General features: G+C 33.9%; 2 protein-coding genes across 2 annotated transcripts; one reads left to right on the forward strand and one right to left on the reverse strand.

Annotated features, from left to right (window-relative positions):
• Positions 1-772: 772 nt before the first annotated feature.
• LOC140841403 (DNA damage-repair/toleration protein DRT102) lies at positions 773-2104 on the forward strand. The gene has a single exon (XM_073208794.1). The coding sequence runs from the start codon at positions 832-834 to the stop codon at positions 1774-1776; it is 945 nt and encodes a 314-aa protein (XP_073064895.1). The 5' UTR covers positions 773-831; the 3' UTR covers positions 1777-2104.
• Positions 2105-19024: 16920 nt separating this feature from the next.
• On the reverse strand, positions 19025-25487 carry LOC140841404 (zeta-carotene desaturase, chloroplastic/chromoplastic). Its single transcript, XM_073208796.1, has 14 exons — positions 25204-25487; positions 24688-24812; positions 24336-24470; positions 24057-24129; positions 23842-23915; positions 22851-22955; positions 22104-22348; positions 21916-22003; positions 21226-21268; positions 20987-21143; positions 20759-20887; positions 20519-20591; positions 19808-19972; positions 19025-19393 (listed from the first exon to the last, which is right to left on the reverse strand). The coding sequence occupies exons 1-14, from the start codon at positions 25358-25360 to the stop codon at positions 19226-19228; spliced, it is 1737 nt and encodes a 578-aa protein (XP_073064897.1). The 5' UTR covers positions 25361-25487; the 3' UTR covers positions 19025-19225.
• Positions 25488-26419: the final 932 nt, after the last annotated feature.

The raw sequence follows: 26419 nt of genomic DNA on the forward strand, positions 1-26419 counted from the left end.
TTAGGAATGGATTTTCAAAAATTGTCGCTAATTTTAGCGACGATTTTTGAAAAAATAATGATAAATATCCGTCGCTATATAACAACAATTTTTGAAAATCTATCGTTGATGAACGACGACGATCGATATAAAGATGTGGATTTAGTCTCTAAAACAAAACATCAAAACCAACATAATAAATCATATTACAAAATTATTAATATCTCTGAGATTTTTTTTATCAATTTATATTACATATCCAGATTAGGGGTGGGTACGGTACGGTATATCGTACCGAACTACGATAACGTATACCGTACCGAAAATATCGGTATGGAATTTTTCCGTACCGATACCGGAAATTCGGTATACCGCACATTCGGTATACCGAATTTTCGGTATGAAAAAACTTCATACCGGTACCGTACCGACATCGAAAATTTTGTCGGTATATCGAAAATATTTTCGGTATACCGAACTTAAATTTAAAAAAAATAATAAAAAAATTATTTTCGGTATTTCGGTATATACCGAAAAAATATTATGTACCGATACTGATACCGATAATTTCGGTACGGTATCGAAATTTTCGACATATCGATTTTTTCGATAAGTTCGATATTTTTTTCGATACGATATTTCGGTATTCCGATATTTCGATATATTTTCTCACCTAGGCCCAGATAGTTCGATTATCTCATATCACGAAGTAAACAATAATTGAACAGAGATATCCATTGAAAATCTAGTAAAAAAATTGAATAATATCTAAGTTCATTTGAGTGAACCAAAAAATCACAATCTATTTGGCTGAAAAGTATATTTGACAGCTTCTACTGATTAGTCAATCAAATGGAGCAGCACCGACAAACCGCCCACCCTACTACGCGCCGCCGGATGAAAATCATAGCCGGAGCCGATGAATTCGGCTGCGGCCTCAAAGACGAACTTGTCACCCACCTCCGCTCCCTAAACATCGAAGTCGAAGATCTGGGCACATCCAAATACTACTCAATCGGCGAAGAAGTTGGCAGTCGCGTCCACCAAGCTGCGAAGAACAATGATGGCACTGAAACCCGTGGCTTGGTTGCCTGTGGAACCGGCACTGGCGTCTCGATCTTTGCAAACAAATTTCCGGGAGTTTACGCAGCGATATGTCTAACCCCCGGGGACGCTCAGAATGCTCGTTCGATCAATAACTGCAACGTCCTTGCCGTGTCGGGAATGTCCACCCCCACCACGGTCGCCATTGAAATCCTTTCTACGTTCCTCGACACCCCTTTTAAGTCTCCGTGTCCAGCCTCCGGTTCAGAGCCCTGGCCGGAGGAAATCCAGTCCTTTTTAGACCGATCTGTTGAAGAAATGTCGAAAATTGGAGACAACAATGTCTCTGTTGTCGATCCGCCGTGTTTCATTTGCTCGTTGGCTAAATCTCGGCAGGATAAAGATTTTACCCCCGTCGATGTGATGCCTGGTGGATCTATGAAGCTTTTAAGGGAGACACCCACTTCAGCTATTGTGAGGTTTAAGGCCGGGAGCGTAGAGCCGGCACATCACCATACATTTGGGCATGATTTGGTGGTCATGAGAGGGAGTAAATCTGTATGGAACCTGAGTAAGGGTGAAAAGTATGATTTGGGTGTGGGGGATTATCTGTTTACACCTGCAGGGGATGTGCATAGAGTGAAGTATTTTGAGGATACTGAGTTTTTTATCAAGTGGGATGGGCTTTGGGATTTGTTCTTGGATGAGGATCTTGCTGCCGCCAATGCAGCCATAGAAAGTGAGAACAAATGATGAAAGAATTGCAGTGTCTGGTGTGTTTTGTACTCTATTGTGGTGCTTGATGTGTGAATAATTTGGTGCTATCTTTTATGTTAAAGTTGCTTCTCTTTATGTTTGAAAGCCAATCTTCTCTTGATTTTACCGAACTTGAGTTCATTTGATGCAATTCTACAGTAAATGATTAGGATTGAACTGCTTTATTGGTATGAATCTTGAAATTGAGTCTAGTCCTTAAACTACAAGTGACTAACTAGTTAGTTTTCTGGTTTAGACTGAGACAAACAACTATGTTTTGTGATGAGATAATGGAATGGCCCAAAGCTTTTTGTGTTTTGTTTCATGAAGTTGTTTGCTCCAGAAACAAGATCCCAAGAAACAAGAAAATGGAAGAGGTGTTAGATTCTATTGAATGGAAAACTATAATGTAGTCAAAGCTAGGTGATATGTAAGTATTTGGTCGATTCTTTCGTCCTGCTCGAACCAGTTGATATCGAGTCGTGAATTGTATTATTGAGCCAAGAAAATTACATCTAAATATAGCTCTGTTCATAATCATTAACCGCCTTGCGGCTGGCTCACCTACATGTCATTTTATTGAGGACAGTCATTCTTGATGAACCTGATGAATGTTTAGAAGGATACAATCTGAAATTTGTTGAAATAATGATGACATGGTCGAGGAAGAAAAGAAGAGTTTGGTGATAGATAGTTGTCTAGTTGTTGATATAGTCGAGGAGGAAAAAGAAGTTTTTTTCATTAAATATGGCGAGTATTTACCAATGAATATCTAGTTTAATAATTTTTGAACAGTTTGTAAAATATATACATGGTACTATCTAATACTAATTCTGCCATAAATTTTACTTCATGTGTGTGTCTCATGCTCTCATTTGGCAACGAAGGCTTTTAAACAAATGTTCTTAACTCATCGTCTGTATAGCTAATTAGCTCTAGTCTCCATTTTTGTTCGCATCGGGATAGATCATAATTCTTTAAAAATAAAAGATTGTGTTACATGATTGAAGCATTTCTGGATTTTTCGATTCTCTTTTGGAGCATTTGGATTGGGAGAGAAGTTGTTTCTACCACTGTTTAGTTCAACTCATATCTTGGCTGTAAACTTGAACTTTGGTAAATTTTGGGAAAATTGCAATTTTAATTGTCACATTATTTGTTAATGTTTTGTTTTCATTAAAAATAACTTTATTTATTTTTTGATAATTTTTTTGTCAAAATCCATTTAACTCATGGGATATTCTTTATTTGGTATTGATGTTTTTTTACGTAACTGATATAGCGAGAATAAATATATATTGTACACATTAACATAAATTTAAACAAAAACAAAGGATAAAAATAAAAGCAACACGACACAGAATATTGCAAATATGAGATGAAAAACTTATAGTTCTTTTTTATTTTAAGTTACATGACCAAAACGAAAAAAATAAATTATTAGATTAAATAAAATATTGATAAGGTACATGCTTACAAAGCTAAAACCCGTAATAGGCCTCTTTACAGGATTAAAATCACTATATTTTCGTACATTTCAAACGTTAAAGATATGATTTTTCAAGGTAGAAATACACTTGTATTTAATATCGATCATATGTGTATTATTATTAAAGACAATTTATTTTATGGGTAATTAATGTATGTTATAAATATTTTTTAAAAAACTAACCAACAAATTTAAGTCAAAATCACATAATGTATTGTCACTTTATTGTAGGCTAAAATGGATAGCAACGATATAAATTGGATGTATCGTAAGTTGAAGAATGAGTTCTTAACTCAGTAGTATTTGTTGAAAACTAAGTTTCGGCGTTATACAATTTACGAACCAATTGTTTATGCAAATAACTGAACACGAGAAAATTGAACTACACAACTGAATGCGTACCAACTAAATATTATCCACGATATCAGTTGAAGCAGAAATATAACTGATCAGTTGGGAACTGATCAGTTGAAACAATCAGTTATGGGTTTTCCAGCAAAGTATCTTTCAGCTGATCTCTCAGCTGTACACGTAATCAGTTGAGAACGACAACCGACAAATAGTACAAAAGACTGCAGCTACTAGTGGAACGCCGCATTTCACAATTTGCAGTGTACGAGTGTCAGAGAATATCGACGTGGCAATCAACGGATATAAAGTTTCAACTGGTATTTAATATTACCGTGGAGAGGGAAGCTTATAAATAGGTGAAGAGAGTAGCTGAGATGATAACACCCGAACTACTATTATATTCAAGCTTGCTGTTACTCTGCTAAAATCACAACTCGCATTCAGATATCAAAGCTCACTCTTATGAGATTTATCATTAGCAATCTAGGCTATTTTTACGAGCTTGTTAGCACCTTGAAATCTTTGTTAAAATTATATTCAAGTTGTGTTATATTCAGTCGCACTGTAAAAGCTTTTGTGAACTAAGAATTCCAGTTTGGCAGTGTTAGTCCAAACTGAAGTGGGTCAGTACAACGTGTGTATTTGATCAAAGTCTTTCAGTGAAAATCCTATCTTTGTGATAGAAAGGGGTGACGTAGGAGTTATTCCATTCTCCGAGCATCCAGAAACATATCGTGTGTTTTTCATTTTAGTTACTTTCAGTTATTCTGTCTTTCAGTCAGTTTACTTCCGCAACTATTTTTCAGTTAAACTAGTTGTTATCGGCTGACGAGATACCGAGTGTCAGTTTGTCACTAAATTGAACCCATTATTCGAAAAGAATACATAATCGGTGAGTGTTTATTCAACCCCCCTTTCTAAACACTTATCACCTACTAACCGATCCTTTCAGTATTGTACTGGTGTAAAGTCATTTGTTGTGTTTGCCTTGAATCATCCAGGGTACTTATTAAATGGCAAAGTGTTGCCCGTGTAACCGCAAAAAAAATGTCAAAAGAAAACTTATTTGCTGACGATACACACTAAAGCAAGATATCCTAAAGTTACGTCCTGACGAGAAGAGTTGAAATGGGTATAAGACCAGAGTTACATCCTGACGAGGTTACGAGAATATATCCTAAAGCAAGATACACACTAGACAAGAAAGCAAGAAAATTTTTATTTAGATGGTTGAAGGATATTTGATTCTCTAATGCTTATGTTTCGAAAATGTCTCGCTGTGTGGACATGAACAAGTTACACATGTTTGGTATGAAAAGTCATGATTGTCATGTATTTATGTAACGTTTAATATATGTTGTGTTAAGAGAGTTATTAAGTGATGTGTGGGAGATTTTGACTGAGTTAAGTCTTTTCTCTACAAATCTAACATCTAGGAATATTAAATAAAGTGATGTGATGCACCTAAATGAACAGATCTCTATCATTTTGTGTAAGTTGGAGAAGATATTTCCACCCAGTTTCTTCGACTCCATGGAACATCTATCTTTACATCTTCCTTGCGAAGCCCGCCATGTGGGACCCGTGCAATTCAGATGAATGTATCCTTTTGAAAGATTTTTGCGCAAGTTGAAGAAAACAGTACGTGACAAAGCACGAGTTGAGGGATCCATATGCAATGCGTACTTGGTTGGAGAGGCATCTACATTTTGTTAGCATTACTTTAGTGATTCATTAATGACTAGGGAAAGAAAAACTAGGCAACAATAATTTCATGATGTCAACGATCAAAACATAGATATTTTAACCATATTTTGACATCGTGATCGATCGATTGGCGTTGCAAAATTTAGATGGCTTAAGAATGAGGAATAATATGTTTTTACTACTTACATTCAACTAAATTGTGTTCAAATAAAGCCCTTCGTCAGGTACGAAATATAAATTCATTAAGTAGATTTTTTTTTAATTAACAATTATAAGTTTCAACATTTGTATACAATTTCATAATGAAATTTAAAATACTACAGTATGTACAAGAATACAATGCGTGCTCAAATGCCAGATATAAGTGATTCTGGTGTTGAGGATTTGTTGCAGACAATTTTTTTTGGCTGGTTCTGTAATGCCTAAAATAAATATCACAAGTTTTTGATTTAGTAATATGAGATTACAAATAATTAATGATTTTTAAAGAATGAAATATGACATAGTTTGTTCATATGAAATCCAAATGAGTTGAAATTTGGATATAACGTAGAAAACTCAAAGATATAGAAGTTTCATGTTTTGAGTTTTAGAAAATTTGATCGTTTGGCTGGTCCAAAGAGTTATACCGGTGTTAAAATCTTAAATATATTATATTATATTATTTTATTAATATAATATAATATAATATTTAAAAAAAAAAAAAAAGAAAGATTGTGGCGGTGACATAAGAAACGGAGGAACAGTGCTACGAGAGAGGAGAGAAAAACAAATAGCATTTCAGTTTTCTTTTCGATCGTGCGGCTTATCGGTTTATTCAATTGACGAACCGACTTCAGTTCTGGGATCGTTGACACGAGGTCTTCGATTTGAGGTATAAATTTTATATTTTTGGTGATGTTTGAAATTCGTCGATTTCTGGAATAAATCCGATAAATTGTTAAATCATACTGAAATTGAAGATTGTTGAATAGTGTATGATTTTAACGAAGTAGAGAAGATTATTGTGTTGTTGTTTTGAATTATTCCTAATTTGTTTTAATTAGGGATTTTTAATGTTTGGATTGAGATTGGAGAGTTGTTTGTCAGTTGTTATTAATTCTGATTATATATTCGGAGTCTACGAAGTATAGGCTACACGTTGATATAAAGTTTTCGTAATTTGACGGATGTTGTAAAATAGCCTATTATTTGAAGTTAATTAATTAGGGTGTATTTGATGGTAGTATTGTGAATTAAATACATCAGAATATTGAATTGTTGAACGATAAGAATTTATAATCGAGTTTTATATTTTGTTGAATTAATTGTTGTTGGGCTATTTGATGTTATATGTTGAGGCTGTTATTATTGTATTGATACGGTGAATGATCTGATATTGTCGTTGAATTATTTAGATACATAACAAGCCTCGGGATCAAAGAAATAGCCAGATTTTATATATACTCGATTATCAGGTACGTGTTGACGTACGAGCATATGTTGTTATTGTTTAGTATTGATGAATACTATTGCGTTAAACGATGTTAAATCACCGGAATTGGGTGATTTGATATTATAGTTGTTGTTGTTTATTATTGTTGATATTGTTGACTATCGTTGTTGGGAGACTTCTCGTTGATGTTGTCACGTTGATGTTGTTCGTTCAACGATATTGCTGTCGCCGGAGTTGGGGTGCGACGTATCGTCGATGTTATTCGTTCGACGATATTGCTTCGCCGGTGTTGGGGTGCGACGTATCGTCGATGTTGTTGTTCGTTCGACGATATTGCTGTCGCCGGTCTTGGGGTGCGACGTATCGTCGATGTTGTTGTTCGTTCGACGATATTGCTGTCGCCGGTGTTGGGGTGCGACGTATCGTCGATGTTGTTGCATTGTGATGTTGTTGAGGTTGTTGATGGCTGATTGTCCAGAAACGGCAAAGGGGGTATTTCTGTTATCATTTCAGTTATATCTTATGTTGTTGTTAATATAACTGTTATGTATTACGATGATGATTGTTGTATATGCTCACCCTTTGGGGGCTGTTTCTGTTGGGCAGGTTACAAGACTATGCGTGAGACAGGATTGTGATGTTCCGAAAATTTTAGATCCATATGAACCACGTGTGTGCAAGTTAATAAATTTCTTATGTATTTTATTAAAGGATTTTAATGCATGCTTATTTCATTATATTAATTATTTATGTTTAATTGATGCAAGATAAAATGTTTCTTGAGTTTTATGTTTCAGGCGATTATTCGATGAGGGATCGATGAATGGAGACCGGGACAATTTTTAGTAAATTTTAAAAAGTGTTATTTTATTTTAAGTTAGGTTTGAGGCATTTTAAATGATTTATGAAGTTTTAATATTTTAAAACTTAATTTAATTTATTAAGTGATTTTAAGATTTTAAACTTTTGAGATTTAAAACATGTATAATTTAATTCAAATTTAGGGATGATTTTTAGTGATTTAATGGAGAGATTTTATTTTAAGTTAGGATTGGGTATTTTAAATAATTTATGAAGTTTTAATAGTAGTACACCCTAAGTTAAATATTAAGTTATTTTAGGAGTTTATATTTTTAAAAGTTTATTAATAGTGGATTTTATTTTAAGTTAGGGATGTATTATTTGTAGTAAAGAGTTATCATTTTTTTATTTAGTATAGTAATTGATTATTAGTATTTATTTTATTAAGTTAAAATCCTTAATTATTTTTAATTAAATAATTTATTTAAATTTGCAAGCACACACACTTTGAATATTTTATACACATGTATTATTCATTTTATTCTTAGTCAAACACATTAACCATTTGTCTCCTAATGCACACATACACATATTCAAATATTTTAATTTAAATTTACACACAACTCACACATTCACACACACAAATACACGTACACACACACATGCAAAACAAAACACAAAAACAAACCTTTCAAACCTTTTGACTAAGGAGATGGAAATGTTTCCCAAACTCTTCATTCTCAATCACTTCTCCAATTATTTCCTCTCCCCTCTCCCTTCATCAAACGCATCTTCTTTATAAAATTCCAGCAAGTTTAGTTTAGTTTATTCAAAGAAAAATAGAGCAAAGTTCATCCCGGATCGTCTCCCGTATCGTCTCCGCTTCGGTATCGTTGTTACGGTATTTTTAAATATCAAAAGTGATAGGATCGATTAGGGGGGTAATCGTTGAGCTACAATAGCTCGGTTCTTGAAATATTGAACATCGATGAATTAAATCGAGTTTGGTGTTCAAACCAAGCGGAAAATACTCGAAATAATCCTTCGTAGAAACCGAATAAATATTTTGTAAACCATTTAAAATATATGCACGTTGAATGAGTTAAAATATTCAGTTGAAGCATTTTATCAAACACTTGGTGTACAATATTTTGGTATTTGAAGAACACATAAAATGCTTCAACAATGCATCTTTAAAACTATGGAAATCATAAGTAAATGCAATAAATAAATAGACACGAATTTGTTTATGGATGTTCGGAGATTTCAAACACTCCTACGTCACCCCTTCTTCCCCTTGGGAAGGATCCACTAGAAGACTTTGATTTATACAACTCATTGTACAAACCCATTCAGCTAGGACTTACCCACTGCCTAAAACTGAACTCCTAGCACTCAAGATTGTAGGCAGCACCTCACAATCAGCATATTGTTTAATGTCTCATATGCAAAGACTACATACACAAGTTTATTGTCTTTGTGCAAGTCTCACTCAACTAATCTTTGAAGCTCAACTCTCTTGTATAAGTGTGAGTGAATGTGTGTGAGGAATTTATCACTACAGTGTACATCTCAGTATTCTCACACAAGGGCTTGTGCTCTCAACTAGCTGATTTCTTCATGCTAAGTGCCCATGCTTTTAATCTCCTTCAAAAGCTCTTGTTTGATCTTCAAGATGTTGTATTTATAAGCCCCAACAATGATATATACGTTAGACACAAGAATATGACCGTTGGAAAGTTTCTGTACTGTTTCGGGAAGTGCAACGGTCAAATTCAGCTTACTGGGCATTTTTCCGACTGGTCAACTCTGGTCAACTGGTCAACTCAACTGGTCTTTCAGTTAGTCTGGTTCAGTTGGTCAGTTCAGCTGGTTCAGTTCAGTTTCAGCAGGTCAGTTCAGTTTCAGCAGGTGTGCTGAAATCAGCCCAGCTGATTTCAGTTTGTGCAGAACCAGTAGCTTCATCGCCATTTAGCAGCATCTTAAGCTTCGATTCAGACTTTGACTTCTATTAATGATTTGTAGATCTTTGTCTTGTCTTTCCAATGCATACTGAATCGCTTCGTTTCGATAACTGAGCTGAGAGATATGACCAAAATACCGCAGCTGCTCAAACCCAACTGATTGCTGTTTTCGTGTGATCAGTTCGGTAGTTCAGCGATCATTTAGGCCATGATAACATCCGATTTTGCCCAATTGACGTGAAATACAACTTGTTCGAAATTGAGTTTTCTAATCAGTCCAATTGGCGGATTGTCGTTTGGATCATCCAGCTGAGAGATATCTTCAAAATACAGAAGCTCGCCAGAAATTCAGTTTGTGCAGAATTCAGTTTCGGTTTGCTTCTTGTGTTTGCAGCTTCACACTTGAGTAAATATGTTAGAAACACAATAACAAGTTTTGTTAACATCAAAATCAAGATTGCGAACTTGAAAAGTTCCAACAAAAAGGCACGTATATTCTGTTCTTGCTGCATCGATCATGTCATATTATGTGTTGTGTTGTTATTTATGCGAAAATTATATGTGCGATGCGTAGAAGTTTGAGCAATCACGTTTAGATCAAGTTTGAAACAATTTTTGGATCACCAAATTCACGTTTTTGTTGTTCTGAAAAATACTGCGATTTTTCAGTAAAGATTTTGAGAAAATTTTTAATTACAAAAACGTAGATTTTTTTGATACGTTCGATTTGATATAAAATTCGAGTTATTTGGATTAAAAACGAGTGAGTTATGGAGTTTTTAGTATGACTGCTCAAATCGTGTTTCAAGAAAGTTATGAATTTTAATGTGTTCTTGAGAATTTCTTGTTGCAGGCTTCGTTGGGAATCGATGGGTGATCGTTGCTACATATACGAAAGTTAGTAATGATGTTTTTAGGAGTTCGTGTCGGAAGAGTAGCGTTCGGGTGCAGCAGCGCCGCACCTGCGCTGCCATTGGCAGCGCAGGGGCGCTGCCTGGCCGAGGGCAGGCCGCACCTGCGCTGCCAGAAGCAGCGTGGGTGCACTGCCTGTGCAGCGCGGGTGCGCTGCCTGTGCGGGACAGCGCTGCCTAGTGCAGATTTTTTACTTCAAAATTAGTTTTTCTTGATTTTTTGAGTACTATTAAATCTTTATATCCTAGTATACTAAAAATTAATTTAGATGATATGAAGTTTCATTTTGGATCATTGAACCGTGTTTTAAGCAAGGTCCGTGTCCTTCATGTTTTGGGAAAAATTTATAGTATGCTTTGAGTTTGATGTCATGATTTAGTACTATGATTTACAAGATCGAGTCATGGGAATTTTAGAATGTCCTAAGAGGCGTTTGAGCTGGAGAGTAAGCATGCTAAGTATGAGATATGCAAGTTAAGCTTTTGAATTCATGTTAGTATGTGCAGCAACGGCCCCAATCGAGATCCAACGAATCCCTCAACACCAAGTAAGTATGCAGGACGTGCAAAGAAAATATTTTAAGTTTTTGGAGGTATGCTAAATGTCTTGTGACCAAATTATGTTAGGATTGGAAAGCGTTAAATTATGAACGGGGACCAATCCGTCCGTTAAATTATGAACGGGTTAGATCGTGGTTGTGAAGCGTTAAATTATGAACGTGGATCAACTGGCCTGTTAAATTATGAACAGGGATCTCATGTATGTGGCAGTGGATACGTCCCTGTCAGCCCAGTACTGTGGTTTGTCTGATCAGATATTTATTATGTTATGGGTCACTTGCTTTGAAACATCCTCTACGAAAATGATGAAGTTACGTATGTTTATGAAAGTTTATGATGATGGCACGTCATAGTATGTATGTACGTATGTTCAAAGTTATTATGCAAAGTTCAAGCTATTATTCAAGTTCAAGTTTCAAAGTATGTATGTTCAAGTTCAAAGAAGTTTATGAGAGTTCAAAGTTATTATGAAAGTTTAAGTTTATTAAGAGTTCAAGGTTATTACGCAAAGTTTAAGTTTCAAGTATATATGTTATATTTTGAAGTTGTATGTGGTTTTATTATGTAATACTTGTTATTCCCAGTTTATACGTGTTGAGTCTTTAGACTCACTAGACTTAATCGATGCAGGTGCTTATGTTGATGAGGAGACAGGAGGTGGCGACTAAGTGGCAGGCTTGGACTGAGCGGGAGGCTAAACCCGAGGACCACTATGTTTATGTTTTATGAAAACTTTAAAATATTATGTTTTTATGTTGGATGTGAGATGATTTGAAATAAGTACTTTGTTGGAAAATATTAGTTGGAAATGTTGATTTTAATATTATTAAGTTAAATGACAAGTGATGACCGTATGAAATTTTATGTTTAAGAAAATTTTTAATTTTTTTTCCGCAAATTTTGAAGTAGTAAAAGTACGGTACGTTACAAGGATAGTGGTGAAGGACTAGGTGTGTCTAGTCAAACAGTCCTGTAGTTGATAGTAGATAGAGACAGTATAGCTTATTGTCTTATTTGAGTTGTATGTGTGTATTTATTATACTGTTTCTGCTGCATTGACGTTGATAGTGTGGTGATTGCACTATTTTTGTCGTATATGCATTATATTATTACGTCGTCGAAAAGAAATATTTTTATGCATATGACGTCACATGTTGCATGATTACGTGGCGAGGTTTGGGGCGCCACAGGTTCAAAACTGTGTAAGATTATATAATTAATGTTATTAATCACTGAACCATATATACCTCAAATAACTTCATTTTTCTCGTAGGAAACATTATAAAACACTGAATTCAATTCTCCTATTATTAACCAAGTTGGGGTTGTTGCAGAAAGTGAATACTTATCGATGTTATTGTGTCAATGAGTTTAATTTCCACACTTTTAATGGTACATCATACAAGGCCGCCAATAATTCAGGGGTTCAAGTTCGCGGTCATTCAATTCATGGTGAGTGTACCAAATTTTATGGTCACCTCGAATATATAATTGATTTTGAGTACTCAAGTTTGCCACCGAAACAAACCATACTTTTTAAATGTTCTTGGTTTGATACTCATCTAGGTTAAGGACATGCGTATACAAGAGTATGACATTGTTGATGTTAATCAGAAAAGAATTTAAGTTTTTACGAACCATTTGTGTTTGATACACAAGCTTCACAAGTTGTGTATTTGACTTACCCAACAAGTAAAAGAGCAAATTCAGATTGGTTGTTCATGAGCAGTTTAAGAAAATAGCATATGTTACATATATGGAATCAAGTGTAAATGCAGTTGATGAAATAACATATGCTTTTCAAAATAACGAAAGTCAAAATCATGCCATCGAAACTCAATTCTCGTTGATATCGCAAGATCTGGTCGATTTCACGGTTCTGTACGATAATGATCTTGATGTGAACAGCAGTGACAGTGATAGAGATGATTCGAGTTTCAAGCGATGATGTCTTTCACAACAACAGTGACAGTGATTAGAGTTATTAGTGCATGTTTTCTTTATCTTTGCTTGTTTTTGTTCAACGTATCATTTATTTCTTAGTGTAATACTTATGTGGTTGTTTCTGTTTAAAATTACTTACTATAATATTTGAGTTTTAAAGATTTTATTTTCAGTATTGACATATCAGTTTGATGCTTGAAATACCACATATTTTTTTCATGTAGTTTGTTTACTTACCATTTATAGGTATATAGTACATATGGCTTCACAACAGCCGGGTAGCTCCCATGTGGATAACGTATAGCTTTATCAGTACAGGATGACGTGTAAGTTTTTTTATTATGCTAAATAATTTATTAAAATAAATAGTATTGTGTTAGTATATATGTTGGAGTTTGTTACTTTATTATAAGATTTAATTCAATTTTTTGTAACAGATTTAGGTCGAGTAATGGAAGGGTGTCGACAGGGACGGATCCAGGAATAAGAGTTGGGGTGGGCTTGAACTCAATATGATAAATTATATATTATTAAAAAAAGTACATTATATCGTTCAACGAAGTTGTGCCTTACGGGATTTTAAAACATAAAATTCATCAATAATAGAATTTACATCAATATGTTTAGCTAAATCTCGTTCAATATAGAGTGTCAAACAATCGGCAAGAAAGTCATCCTCCATTTTATTGCGAAGTGCCGTCTTCACATGCTTCATTGCTGAAAAAGCCCGTTCAATAGTGGCAGTAGACACAGATAATGTCAAAACAAGATGAATCAATCTAGTCAACATAACATAAACACTTGACCGTCCACTCTCGGTCAATTGCTGACACAACTCAACAAGTGTAGAAACCTTTAAATTCTGCATCACATCGAGTTTATAAATGTATCAATGCATACTTCAAAACAACAATTTCTTGATCTGTGAAATCTCCAGGATAAAACTTCTTCGCAAGCTTGCAAATATCATCACTGTTAAATGAGTCAAATGAATTTTTAGGATCTAAAGCTATACTAAGAAAAAGAAGTTTCACCGATGACTCATTGAACCGAGTATTTAACTCCATCAAAATGAAATTTATTGCTGCATTAAAAACATCAAAGTGGTAATGATGTTCTATTGAATAAACCGTCGCTAATTAAAACCGCCGATCCACCTTTTTTTTTTAATAATTTAGCGACGGTTTTAGAAATAACCGTCGCTAATATTTGCGACGGTTTTTGATAAAACTGTCGCCGATCCACATTGATGTTTTTGCAAATCCAGACTGATCAAAAAACCGTCGCTAAATAAAAAAAATGGGCTGGGCTACAGCCCAGTATAGCCCTAGCGTAGATCCGTCTCTGGGTGTCGAGATACATTACTTCTAGATTCGCGTTACAGACATGCCTTAGTGGGCATTCGTAGAAGTATGTCCTACCTGAGCAGAGTTAGTAGTACTGGGATGAGTTTGTTGTAAATACTGTCATACTGAAACTTTACTTTGTTATTTTTAAATTTGAATTTAAATTAATTATAAATGCTACTTCAGAATTTGCAGAAAATTATAAGTGGACCGAATAAAATGACGAGTTGATCATAAATCTATGATTTAGGCATGTGGTAACGTTTATCACTACAACGTACACTCGTTGAGAAATTCTGGACGGTATCCTCAGAGAGTGGGTGAGGAACAATGGGCGAGTTGGAATTCTGTTTGGGAATGTGAAGATTGGAAGGAGAAGTCTTCAAAGAACAAGGACAACAGAAACAGGGAGAATGCAGGCTCTGGGACTGGCACAACCATGCATATTGCAGGATAGAAGTCATATGCTGAACATGGAGATACTCTGGTAACTAACTTGTTTATTTTCAACGTTATATATCATACGTATATCGCATAATCATACTTATTACAGTAAGTAATACTATTATTTTTATTGTTATTGAATTTTTGAAACGCATATAGGCATGCAGATGGGACGTTCATTGACGAGCGATCATAGCGTGTGAATTTATTGAAGCAATTTTGTGTAATAACTCTTAAAAATAATTATAATTCAAACAAATAATATAAATTATATTCTTCATGCATAAAACTATGAAAACATGTATAGCTGAGTTGTTGATGCCATACGAGGATGAGACGATTCCGGAAGCTCCTAGTGCACATGAGGTCAACACAAGATTCAAGTTGGTGATAGGTGGGCCCAAAAAGAGGGCGGATGTATGATTGTGGATCCATGACTTACACGATTTATCAGGAGGAGATGCCTCCACGTCAACCTGAAGGTTCTAGTAGTGCTGGGGGTTCTATGACAGCTACGAGTGAGGAGACTCGAAAATTGAGAGAGGATTTAGCAACAGCAAATACACGGTCTGATGTACTAGAGATGGAGTTCCAGGAGTCCAAAAAGGAGAACGAGTTGTTGAGGATTCGAATGTCCTCTTTGGAAGAGCAAGTACGTCTACTGGTCACTGTCATGTCTCAAGGAGCATCTATGCAGCCACCCTTGCAGCCAAATGACAGTGTCTTCCGCCCACGCAGCTCCTCCCACCACGACCGCTTCACAGCAGGAGGATCACACAGTGTCCGCTTTGTCACCAGACCATCACACGAGCGTAGATCCTTACATAGACGCAGTTACTGAGAGCCTTATATCGGGTCATCACATGAATTGGGTCACGACGATGACGATGACGATGACGATGGACATGAGGATGGTGATGGCGACGACCACGACGATTACGACAATGACGAGACCGAGACACCGTATGATTTTATTATATTTTGATATTTATTGCACATTTTAGTTTAAATATCAGTCGAATTTGATTTTTTTATATAATATCTATCTTATTCAGTTTGATGTATATTAGTTTAATGTTCTTTTTTGGATCAATTTTTATTTAATTTATTATGTTCGATAAATATTCAAATACATTATATAAAAATTCCCAAAAAATAATTGATACATAAAATTTTAAATATAAAAATTAAAAATTTATGGATTAATAAATTTTAAATATTATAATTTCATTAAAAAATTGTTTAAAATAAATAATTTCACGACGGACTGTAAGAAAATATCGAGAAAGGGATGCATACATTTACATTTGACGCAGCACTCCAGTCGTAACTGATGTAGCTGTCATCCAAGCAATCTGCGTTCACCTCGCTCCCCACGACCAGCAGCACAACAACAAAGCAAGCTACCACCTTTGTTAAACCATTTAGATAAGGACTATTGTTCGTCTAGAAGTCTAATTTCCTGGAGAAGTCTGTTGTTTGTTGAATACTAGTATTTAACTCGTGCGATGCACGGGATGATATTATTAAAAATTAGTGAAAAATGAATAGATATTTAAATCGAAAAAATATTATAATTATAAAAAATAAAAATAAAAACTAATTTTCGTTAATTTTAAAAAACTTTATTAAATACAACGTCTGTCGATTAATTTTTTTTTGCTAATAATCACTATCATATATCAAAAGTTTAAATTGTGATAGCCTAAGACAATGACATGATGCTTATCATGTTTAGTGTATTGATGTCAGCCACCAATCTTAATACATATTTAATTCTTTAATTTTCGAGAAGCAGTATATTTTTTTTAAAACATGTGATAAAAAAAATATTTTTAAATCACATTCAATAAAATTAATGAAAAATAATTTTTTTTAAAATTCAGTAATTTCGTCTAAATTTACATTCACAAGCAATTTTGTGACATGACACGTGTTCGACACATTTGAATGACAACAATAATTGTTTAACCAATATATTTATCCAAATGGATTGTGATTTTATTTATTAAATATTTTTATAATATACACAACAACCTATTATTTCGAAAGAAAAATGAAACATGTAATCATAGTAAATTATGTATAAATCAGAAAATTTATTTTATTAACATTTACTATGTGTATTCCAAAACAATGTCGATAAATTTTATAATGTATCTTCTAATAAGATGTATACTTTCTTTAGGATTGGTTTAATCATTTTCATTACGGAACATTTTATACTATCATATATACATGAGCTTTATAATATAGAAGAAAATTATCACATTAGTAATACGTAATAATTAAAATTTTGTACAAATATAAGAATACTATTTTTTACTTCTCGATCATGAAAGACATATTTCAAATTTAATATCTGTTGTTCTCGTTGTTTCCATATGTAGGTAGTTAGGTAGTTCATAACAACGAACAAATCTAAATTTAAACGAACATTACATCTTGGAATGATTCAACTCATATATGGTGCTAAAAAGATAAGTCATTTCATAATTCAATTTTGGAGTAGATAAATTTAGTAAGATAAATATAATAAAATTGATTTCTAATATAATATGTAATATTACATTATTTATAATTTAAAATTCAAATAAGACATTTCAAAAGACAAAAATTATACATTGGATGTTTTTGATAGAATTATACCATACATTAACTCTTTCAAATTATGAAATCTCAAATGGCATGCATTGGATGTCAAATATTTCTGATTATTGAGGGTAATATACATGTTTATTGAGAGTAGTTTAATGTCCATTTGAAAATCTTTTGAATATATCTCTTTTAATTTTCTTATGCTCTTTTTTTTTTTTTTTTTGAATTCCTAAACTAAGGGGTGGGGGTTCGAACCCATGCCATTTGCATGGGGAATACAAATGAGAACCATTGGGCCACTGCCCTGGTCTCGCTCTCTTATTTGAATCTTTAAGAAGACAATTAAAGATATACAAAATACGTATGATTTTGGAAGAAAAATTCAATGTATTAATTATTTCAAATTAAGGTAATTTCGAAATAATATGTATCTGAGATAAAAAAAAATTTATGATTATTAAATGGTAAATTAATGTCCATTGAAAAACCTTGATATAGTAATAACTCTTAATACTCAACCAAATTTTTTTTTGAAAAATTAAATAAACTAATTAAATATCGTATTTCTTTTTCAGTAAGTAATTTGGGCAGAAAATTACTTAAAATAGCAAAATTTATTTTTGAATGATTTACCTCATGAGTGATACTGATCATTGCAATCATTTGTATTTTAAATTTATTTATACAATTTTTAATTAAACTGATTGATATAATCAATGCAAAAATTTTAATATAGTTTATGTTTTCAATAGAGTTTAGTTTTAATTGAGTAAAAAAATAAAAAAACATATAATACATAAATTACATTTGAATTAATATAAATTTAATTAAATTCAAATTTGAATTAAATGAATTGATATAACCAATGTAAACAATAATTGAAGTGATTATTTATTGCAGTACACACATATCAATATTCATTATAAATCTTTCCTTTTTTAGTAATGACATTTTGACGGGAAATTACTATTTTTGGCAAAAACTTTGCTTATATATATATATATATATATATATATATATATATATATATATATATATATATATATATATATATATAGATAGATAGATAGATATAGATATAGATTTTGTAAGTGCTAGCAATTGGTTGGCATCACTACTTTGTGGGGATTTTCTTATTACAGAACCTCACCTTTCTTGATATTTCGTTGGCTGGCCGACCACCACCGCCGTAAAAGTGGAAGAGCAATTTCGTCAATTCATCAAAAAATTATTATTTATCTCATTCTTAATAATCATACCAAACATAATATTATTCTATCATTATCTACTTCAATCATTCTTTTTATCATTTATGTGTTAATCATTCTATAATCCTATCATTTAAACCAAACATAACTTTGAATGACAAATTTTACAAGTGGATATAAATAATACATCAAATGAAAATTTTAATTCAATAAAATATATTTTAAATTTGGAGAAAGTGCTTCATACATGCGTATACAGTTGTATATAGTAACATAATTTTATCTTTTAACTCAAAAATGAAAATTGATTCACGTCAAAGTAGTCTATTTAATATAGAATTTAGATAAAGACACATTTTACAATCCAATAATTATAATTACCATATAAATAAACAATTTAAGAATAAATATTAAAATTTGACCAATTTTCCAAACAATTATTTGGTACAAGGTGATTTTGGCTCCTCCTTTTGTTCATATTTATCATTTAATTAAAAAAATGTGCCCTTTCACAACTTTATTATTATTATATTTATTTAAATGAAAGTAAACATCTAATGAATCAATTTACACCATGAATTACAAAAAAACTACAATTATAATAATCCCTCGTATTAGCTCCTCTGAACTTAAATCAGTTTTCCTGTTCTTTTTCCCGTACTTGCATGAATCAATATCATATGAAAATTATGCAAGGGTCAACTCATCAGATGTAATAGTAGCAGCTCCAGCCTTTTCCATTTCGACGACGGCAATAGCCTTTCGTAATGCTGTCAACTCTTCCCCGGCACCGCATATATAAGCAGAAGCTTGTCTGCCAGACAAGGTGGCTCCTTCCATGCTGTCTATGTAATCCTGGTAAAGATATATTTTTTCGAAATGAAATGATTTTTAGATATCTTGACAAACATAACCATTAAAATTACATTACGAAAAGGCAATGAAACCAGTTAAGTAGTCTAAACACTACGGTTCAGATACGGTAAATTGATAAGGATGATAGGAGGAGTAAAACATCTCACCATTTGATTCATAGTATAAGATAATCAAATGTGTGTGTGTAATATGAATGATAAAAAATAGATAATTATAAGTGATTTATGTAGTATGATTAATTATATTGTGCATGTTTTGTGGATTGAGTATGTGCTAATCAATAAAATTACCGTCTTATCAGCCACACCAAACACGCTATAATTCTGTCAATTCGTACATTCAGATTAAAGCATAATCACTAGAATTTGGGATCATCTCAAATGCAAGTAACACCTGTTTTGTGAAGGAGCCAGCGAGGAAGAAGTTTTTTACTGGAGTCTTCTGGTCAGGCCTGAATGGATCTTTACCGGGTCCTTCACGATATAAAGACTGTCCAATTTTGACTACTGATGACCACGTGACTTCGAGACCTTGGGAAGATGGAAAAAGAGACAAAACCTGATACCAGAATCGTCAGTAATATGAAAACAAGATAAAATGTCAATAACAATGGGACAAGACATGCATGAAAATTTTGCCAGATGGATTTATCGGATGTATTCATTAGCAACTGATGCTTCGAATAATAATTTCATTGCTTTTTGTTCACTCAATGTCCTTCCAACAATACATTGCCTTTTGTTCTCCTCTCTACGACGATACAAGTGTCTATTATAGCTAGTTCATTTGCTAGCTGCTTTTTCGCAAGCCTTTTCTACAGATTGTAAATGATCGTCAACAGATACAGATTAATACAATCTCAGAGAATATTTTTATCACGCAATTGGTTCAATATCAGGAGTTTTACACTAGGAATGTTAAGATAAGAACATCTTCCTGGTCTTATTTTAATTTCTAGGCAGGTAGTGATGACATTTTCTATTTCTTTAGTGCGTATCAACTTTAATCAAGATCTCTGGTTGCTGAAATTGTCGCTTCAATTTTTCAAAATGGATACCGCAAGAGTTTTCTGGAAGAGCCAAGGTATGCAGAAGCAAAACTAACCTGCTTTGAAACCCTTCTTATAATTTCATCATTTAGCAGGGGCATGTAAGGATCCCCAGGTGTGAGCACACATCTGTGAAAGACCACAAAACATGAATGTTCAGATAGAAACAAAATAGAGAATCATACATTTTATGCTTGTTTTCCACCTCGTAAGTGAAAGGTCATTCACTAAACGACATATCCTTAATGGACGAAAGGTGAAAAATAACAAATGCAAACAACAGAAAAATTTCTCACTGGAGCAACGATCCTTGGCCCTCAAGATAATAATCTTCAGGAGATGTGAGTGCAAGGTCTGCAAAGCAAGAGAAGTCTGCATCTGGAGTGTAAAGGAGATTGTCCAATCCTGCTGCTTGCCTTAGTTGCCTGTCCATCATAGAGTGACTGTAATTCGATACTCGAGCAGAGTTTCCTGAGTTAAAAGATTGGAGCAAAACTCCCTATGCTAAGATAGTGCCTGCTAACCTTGCACGTTCCAAGTCCCTCAACTCTGTAACCCATCCATTATATCGAAGCTGAACTGTGACGACAGGCACTCCAACCAGTTTAAAGATATTATCAAAGAATTCCCATTCCCTCCAATTCCGAGGAACTAATCTTTTAATTCCAGGGACATCACAAGCTACAATCACATATATGCAGAACTTTGAGTCAATCATTTGGGAGGGAAGGAGAAAATGTGCAGGTAATTTTAAGTCACAAACCTGCAACATAAGCATCAGCTTTTACAATTTTCTTTTGAGTAGCCTGAAAAATAGCACTCATCATTAGTTCTCATGACTGCATGCTGATCTGCTATTATCACATTAACAAACAAATATAAATTTGAAAAGAAATATACATAGAATCACCGAGTAATAGTTCCTTACAACAACCATGATATTGATTTCAGAGTTCCAAATGCACGAAAGTATGATCTTGTACTTCAAATATTTTATAATTAAAAGGTGAAAAAAATTCAAACACTTCTTAGGCGTATGCACCACAAACCCACAAAGATTTAATCCATGAATCACTTTATTTCTATCTTTTCAGTTCACCAGACAATTATTAAGTTATATTTCTATCTAATGTAAGTGGTGGGCGATCAACAGTGAACAAAAAACTCCCTCAAACTTGATGTATTTTGACAAAAGAAAAGACTCTGAATAGACACTGAGGAAAATTTTGTAGGAGGAAACAACGCAAGAGGCTGTGGTTGGAAAATGCTTTGATATTAAAGGTGAACGAACACATCCGTAGCCTTCAAAGACATTAACATCACAAATGGAGGATACCAAGCCCCAAATATAAGAGTAGATCCAATATTGCATAAGCAAATAGGCTGAGCTTGCGGCCAATTTTCATCACGGCAAGACAAGAATCGTCACAGAGAAAGTAGTTGGGACAAGTACCTTAGACACAGCAAGGCCTGTTACATAGACACCTCCATCAGGCAAACTATCATAAAGAACTTCCCTGCACCCCCATCTTAGATGGAACCTGTGCTAGCAAAGATAAAAGAGAAATATAAATTAATTTCCATGTCAAGTGAAATATAAACATATTGTCAAGTACAGTTCATCCCATAATTTTGTCATACCTTCCTCCCTTGTCCATGATATACTTTTTGATGGGGCCACTCAAATAAACGTCTGGGGAACCTTTAAGCATGCGTAGTAGGGAAGCCTCGGTCTTAGTAGCAAAAAGGGAGAATATAGTCAGCATACAACGAGCACTAATATTATCACAGTCGATGAAACCCAAAGCATAAGCAACAGGATCCCACATCCTCTGGATACTCATGCGTGTCCCTCCTTTGGACAAGAACCAATCAGAGAAGCTTATCTGTTGCAAATACAGAAAATGTTACTAACACAAGAAAACATCTTTACATAAAGCACAGGTCATTTTCCTCATTAAAGTACATCACAAACTAGCACACTTAGCTGGTTGCAAGGTGTTTTCATACTCAACAAGCAACCGATTATTCTAAGAGAGAATCCGCTCAAGGTCTTAAAGTCACTTTAGTTAGCCAATCTTAGAAGTGGGCTGATTGTTGAGAATTGAGATAAAAAGCATGATAGAAGGAAGTGGATCCGGTTGAAAAGACAGGATGTCTTTGAATTGGATCTAGGAGAAATTTCATAAGATTTGTTCAATATCGTGGAAATAAGAGTATGAAGATACGGGGTTTGCTACAAGTACAGGTAAAGGCATTCCATTTTTAGGTGGTACTAAAAGTACCATGATCTCCAAAACATTTTATCTGTCCACTCGGCTCCGCTACCAATTTAGATTCAGTGATAAACTGGAACGGAAGAAAGAAAATATGAGAGAGAACACAAACATTATCCAGGTTACGTATGTCATTCATTGCTCCATTGGGATCAACAAGGGCCCTCACAACGGGACTAAGAGCAAGAGCCACAGCGTTTCTTGCTTTATCATAAGTCTGCAAACAACAAAGGAGAATGCATTCAGAAAATCTAATTCTTTTAAATATTAATCTTCTAGACGGTTTAAACATCAAAAAAGACAACTATAATAGAGAGATAGTGCTCAACTTTCATTTCTTCTACATCACGCGAACAAACTAAATCTTGAAAATATGTTATAATGTCGAAAACAAATTTATTACAAAGATTATGATTCTATGAAAACAAAAAATGGGGTGAGATTATGGACTTAGCCGCAATATATTCTTTCATAGCACAAGAATAAGCATTTCAATTTTTCACTGCAAAAATAGATTCACTGCGGACAATGATAAGAGAGGATGTTAGCTTTCTCCAAAATCCCTGTCCAAGGTTTCAAATAGTTGCAGCGGTGGTGGAAGGTCCATACTTTATTCACATACTAGCTAATGCAAATTTATAATTTTATTGAAAGTTGACATCATCACAATCTCAAAAGCTCAAACAAATTGACGAAGTGAATCAGAAAAGAGTTGTGGCTGCATGCACTCATAACTATGTCGTGATAAAACCCAAAAAACATGCTATAGCTAGTAAAGGCTTTCGCCTTGAACAAGGGATACAAAAGAATAATCCAAAATGAAAAAGAAATAAATTGCCCATTCAAATAAAAAGAATTAATTCAAGTCACTGCAAGTATAACATTATGACCAAGACCGAGGACTGCATTTTCTTTCAGTCTTTCTCAGGTTGCAAGACAATCAAACTGCAGTTCGAAAAATCACTTCATTGATGAAATCAGCATGCTTGAAGGGTGAAACAGAAGTTGAATCGCTCTGGTTCTTGTATCCCGCATCAATCAAAAATAAAGAAATAATAACTTAGCAGCGTGCATAAGTAAATAAAGAGTAAAATTATAAGTACCTTGAGCTGATTTGTTGTCAGAAATGCACGGATTCCATGTAGTGGTGCTCCGACCGGAAAACGAAAATCAAGTTCTGGAATTAAATATAGACGTCAATAGGTATTCACTGTTGATTAAATCAACTCTTCACAAACAAAATTTTTGTTCAAGCGCTCTGCCAAAAGCAATTAGCAGACATTCTTTAGAGAACTTTCAAATCAAGTATTCATCATACCGCCAATTTCACCCCCTTTGTTAACAAAAGTGTGAGAATGCTCCTTCACAAGGAGATTTTTATCAGCGCCCACCTGGATTTGGTAGAGTGCAGAAAATAATTAGACATAATTTACATTCCATAATCAGCCGAATTCATAAAGCATCATGCCATATCTCAGCAATTCATGAGAAAAAACAGTGAAATTGACTTATTAAACTATACTGATATTAGGAAAATTTTCTCTAGATGCTGACATATACCAATTATAATCTGAATTTTTAATAAAAAAATTTCTACCTTTTTCATCAAGCGAAAGAGATTATTATAGCAACCAAAAAAAACATGCAGCCCCATCTCAATGTGATTTCCCTTCCTGTCAACGAAGGAACCTACTTTTCCACCAATGAATGACCTCGATTCATAGATATCAACCTGCAAGCACCAAAGCGATGGACATCATACATTTTCACATGCTGAACGATAAAAAGGACTCATCCTCACCAGAAATAGATGAATAAAGAAAATAAATTTACAATTCAGACCTGCCAATCAATATCATTTCAGGAAAGACAGAACCAATGCATCGGTTATTTGGTAAATAAATCATAGTTATAATACTCTGGATGTCAAGAACGAAAGCACTAGTTACCTCGTGGCCTTGATCCAGAAGCTCGACTGCCGTGGACATGCCTGCGAGCCCAGCTCCAATGATGGCCACCTTCAGCTTGGGTCCACGATAGTGTTCTGGTTCCGGTGGAAACAAACCCTTTGGGGCTGCAACGCAGATAATTCATTTATATTGAAAAACCCACAACGGATTTCAAGCAAACCAAACAAAAAGACCCCTTTTCAGTTTGAAAACTAAATGATCTCTGATGAACTATCATAGTAGTCATGGGCGAGGGGGGCACTAAGCTCAAATGGGAAAAAACAAAAAAAACATTCAATCCGTCTCCCTGGCCCCTCAGTTACAATCCCAGTAAACACCCTGACAAAGCCGCAGAACGTAACAATTCGAAATATCAAGCAAATTATATCGATTAAATCAATAAAAGTTCATCCGACTTTCGGATTAAAAACTCAAGAACTCAAGAAACACGCAGGTAAAACAACAAAAAAGAAAGACAGGAACCACGCCTATCAATCAAGTTGTTAGCAAAATTACCATTTACACTCATGTCAGAGACATTCGACTCCAAATCCGAACGAACTGTGAGTCCCCGAGGCGTCATCTGAGTCGACACACGGCGGCCACTGCTGAATCCCGCAAGCCCACCTCGGTTGCTGTAGGCCGGGAAACAAAGAGAAGCAGAAGCAGCCATGCAGCCAGCTCCAATTTCGGCTGTGAAAATGGTAGAATCAGCACATGAGAAGAACAAGAAGAAGATAATGAAGAGGGGTATCTGCAGTAAAGAGATGCTGAGTGTGCCAAATTTGTTTGGTTGGCCGAACTTTTATCAATTTCATCGCATTCCAACTAGCACTCATCATAATATTATTATTTTATTTTAAAGACTTTTTTATTTATATAAAGATACCAACATTTCATTAAATTAATAAATTAGACTTTGCAATAAGAATTTAGAAAATAATTCACTTTTCGCAATTATTTTAAAAATTCAGAATAATGGTTTTTTTTTATAATTAAAAAATTAGACTTTGCAAGTTTATTTGGTGTTTCTATTCTTTATTAATTAAGGATTTTAAAGATAGTTTTTTTTTTGTGCGTCAATTATTGCAATCTTTGTTTTATATTTTTTTCCTTAAAGATAGTGAATTTTTTTTAATTTGAATGGTAGTTTTGGAAAAGATGTTGAAGCATTCACATATCTCACAATAAGTAAATGGCTAGTGGGGCAATCCAATGATCCATAATGAGGCACATATATTATTATTATTATTATTATTATTATTATTATTATTATATGAATGTGACTCTTTGGATCAGCAGTGAGGACAATACACCATTGTAGTGTAGAATTAAACTTTAAAAAAATACTCTAGATGAATTTTATGAACATTTGAAACAAATGTTAAATATTCTAAATCAATCAATTAATTAAAGACAAAAACTTGTTTGAGACGGTCTCATTAGTATTATTTTGTGAGACAGATATTTTATTTGGTTCATCCATGAAAAAGTATTACTTTTTATGCTAAGAGTATTACTTTTTATTGTGAATAACTGTAGGGTTGACATGTCTCACAGATAAATATCCGTGAGATCATCTCACAAGAGACATACTCTTACGCAGCGTTTGGTAGCTGGGATTGAGTAGGATTGTGTTGAATATTTCATGGTAATCCACTGTTTGGTATATTTTTTTATTAAACTCATCCAATGTCGTGCCCAATGGACTATGTTGTACTAAATAGGTTAA

The sequence above is a fragment of the Primulina eburnea genome, chromosome 9 (genome assembly GCF_022965805.1).
Source record: "Primulina eburnea isolate SZY01 chromosome 9, ASM2296580v1, whole genome shotgun sequence".
Lineage (NCBI taxonomy): Eukaryota > Viridiplantae > Streptophyta > Magnoliopsida > Lamiales > Gesneriaceae > Primulina > Primulina eburnea.

Excerpts from the sequence above, each read along its gene's own strand:
- LOC140841403 (XM_073208794.1), top strand. The coding sequence starts at position 832 with ATGGAGCAGCACCGACAAACCGCCCACCCTACTACGCGCCGCCGGATG.
- LOC140841404 (XM_073208796.1), bottom strand. The coding sequence starts at position 25,360 with ATGGCTGCTTCTGCTTCTCTTTGTTTCCCGGCCTACAGCAACCGAGGT. Across the intron at positions 22,349-22,850 it reads ACATACGTAACCTGGATAAT|ATAAGCTTCTCTGATTGGTT; the intron begins GTTTGTGTTCTC and ends TATTTGCAACAG. Across the intron at positions 19,394-19,807 it reads CTGGCTCCTTCACAAAACAG|GATTACATAGACAGCATGGA; the intron begins GTGTTACTTGCA and ends TATCTTTACCAG.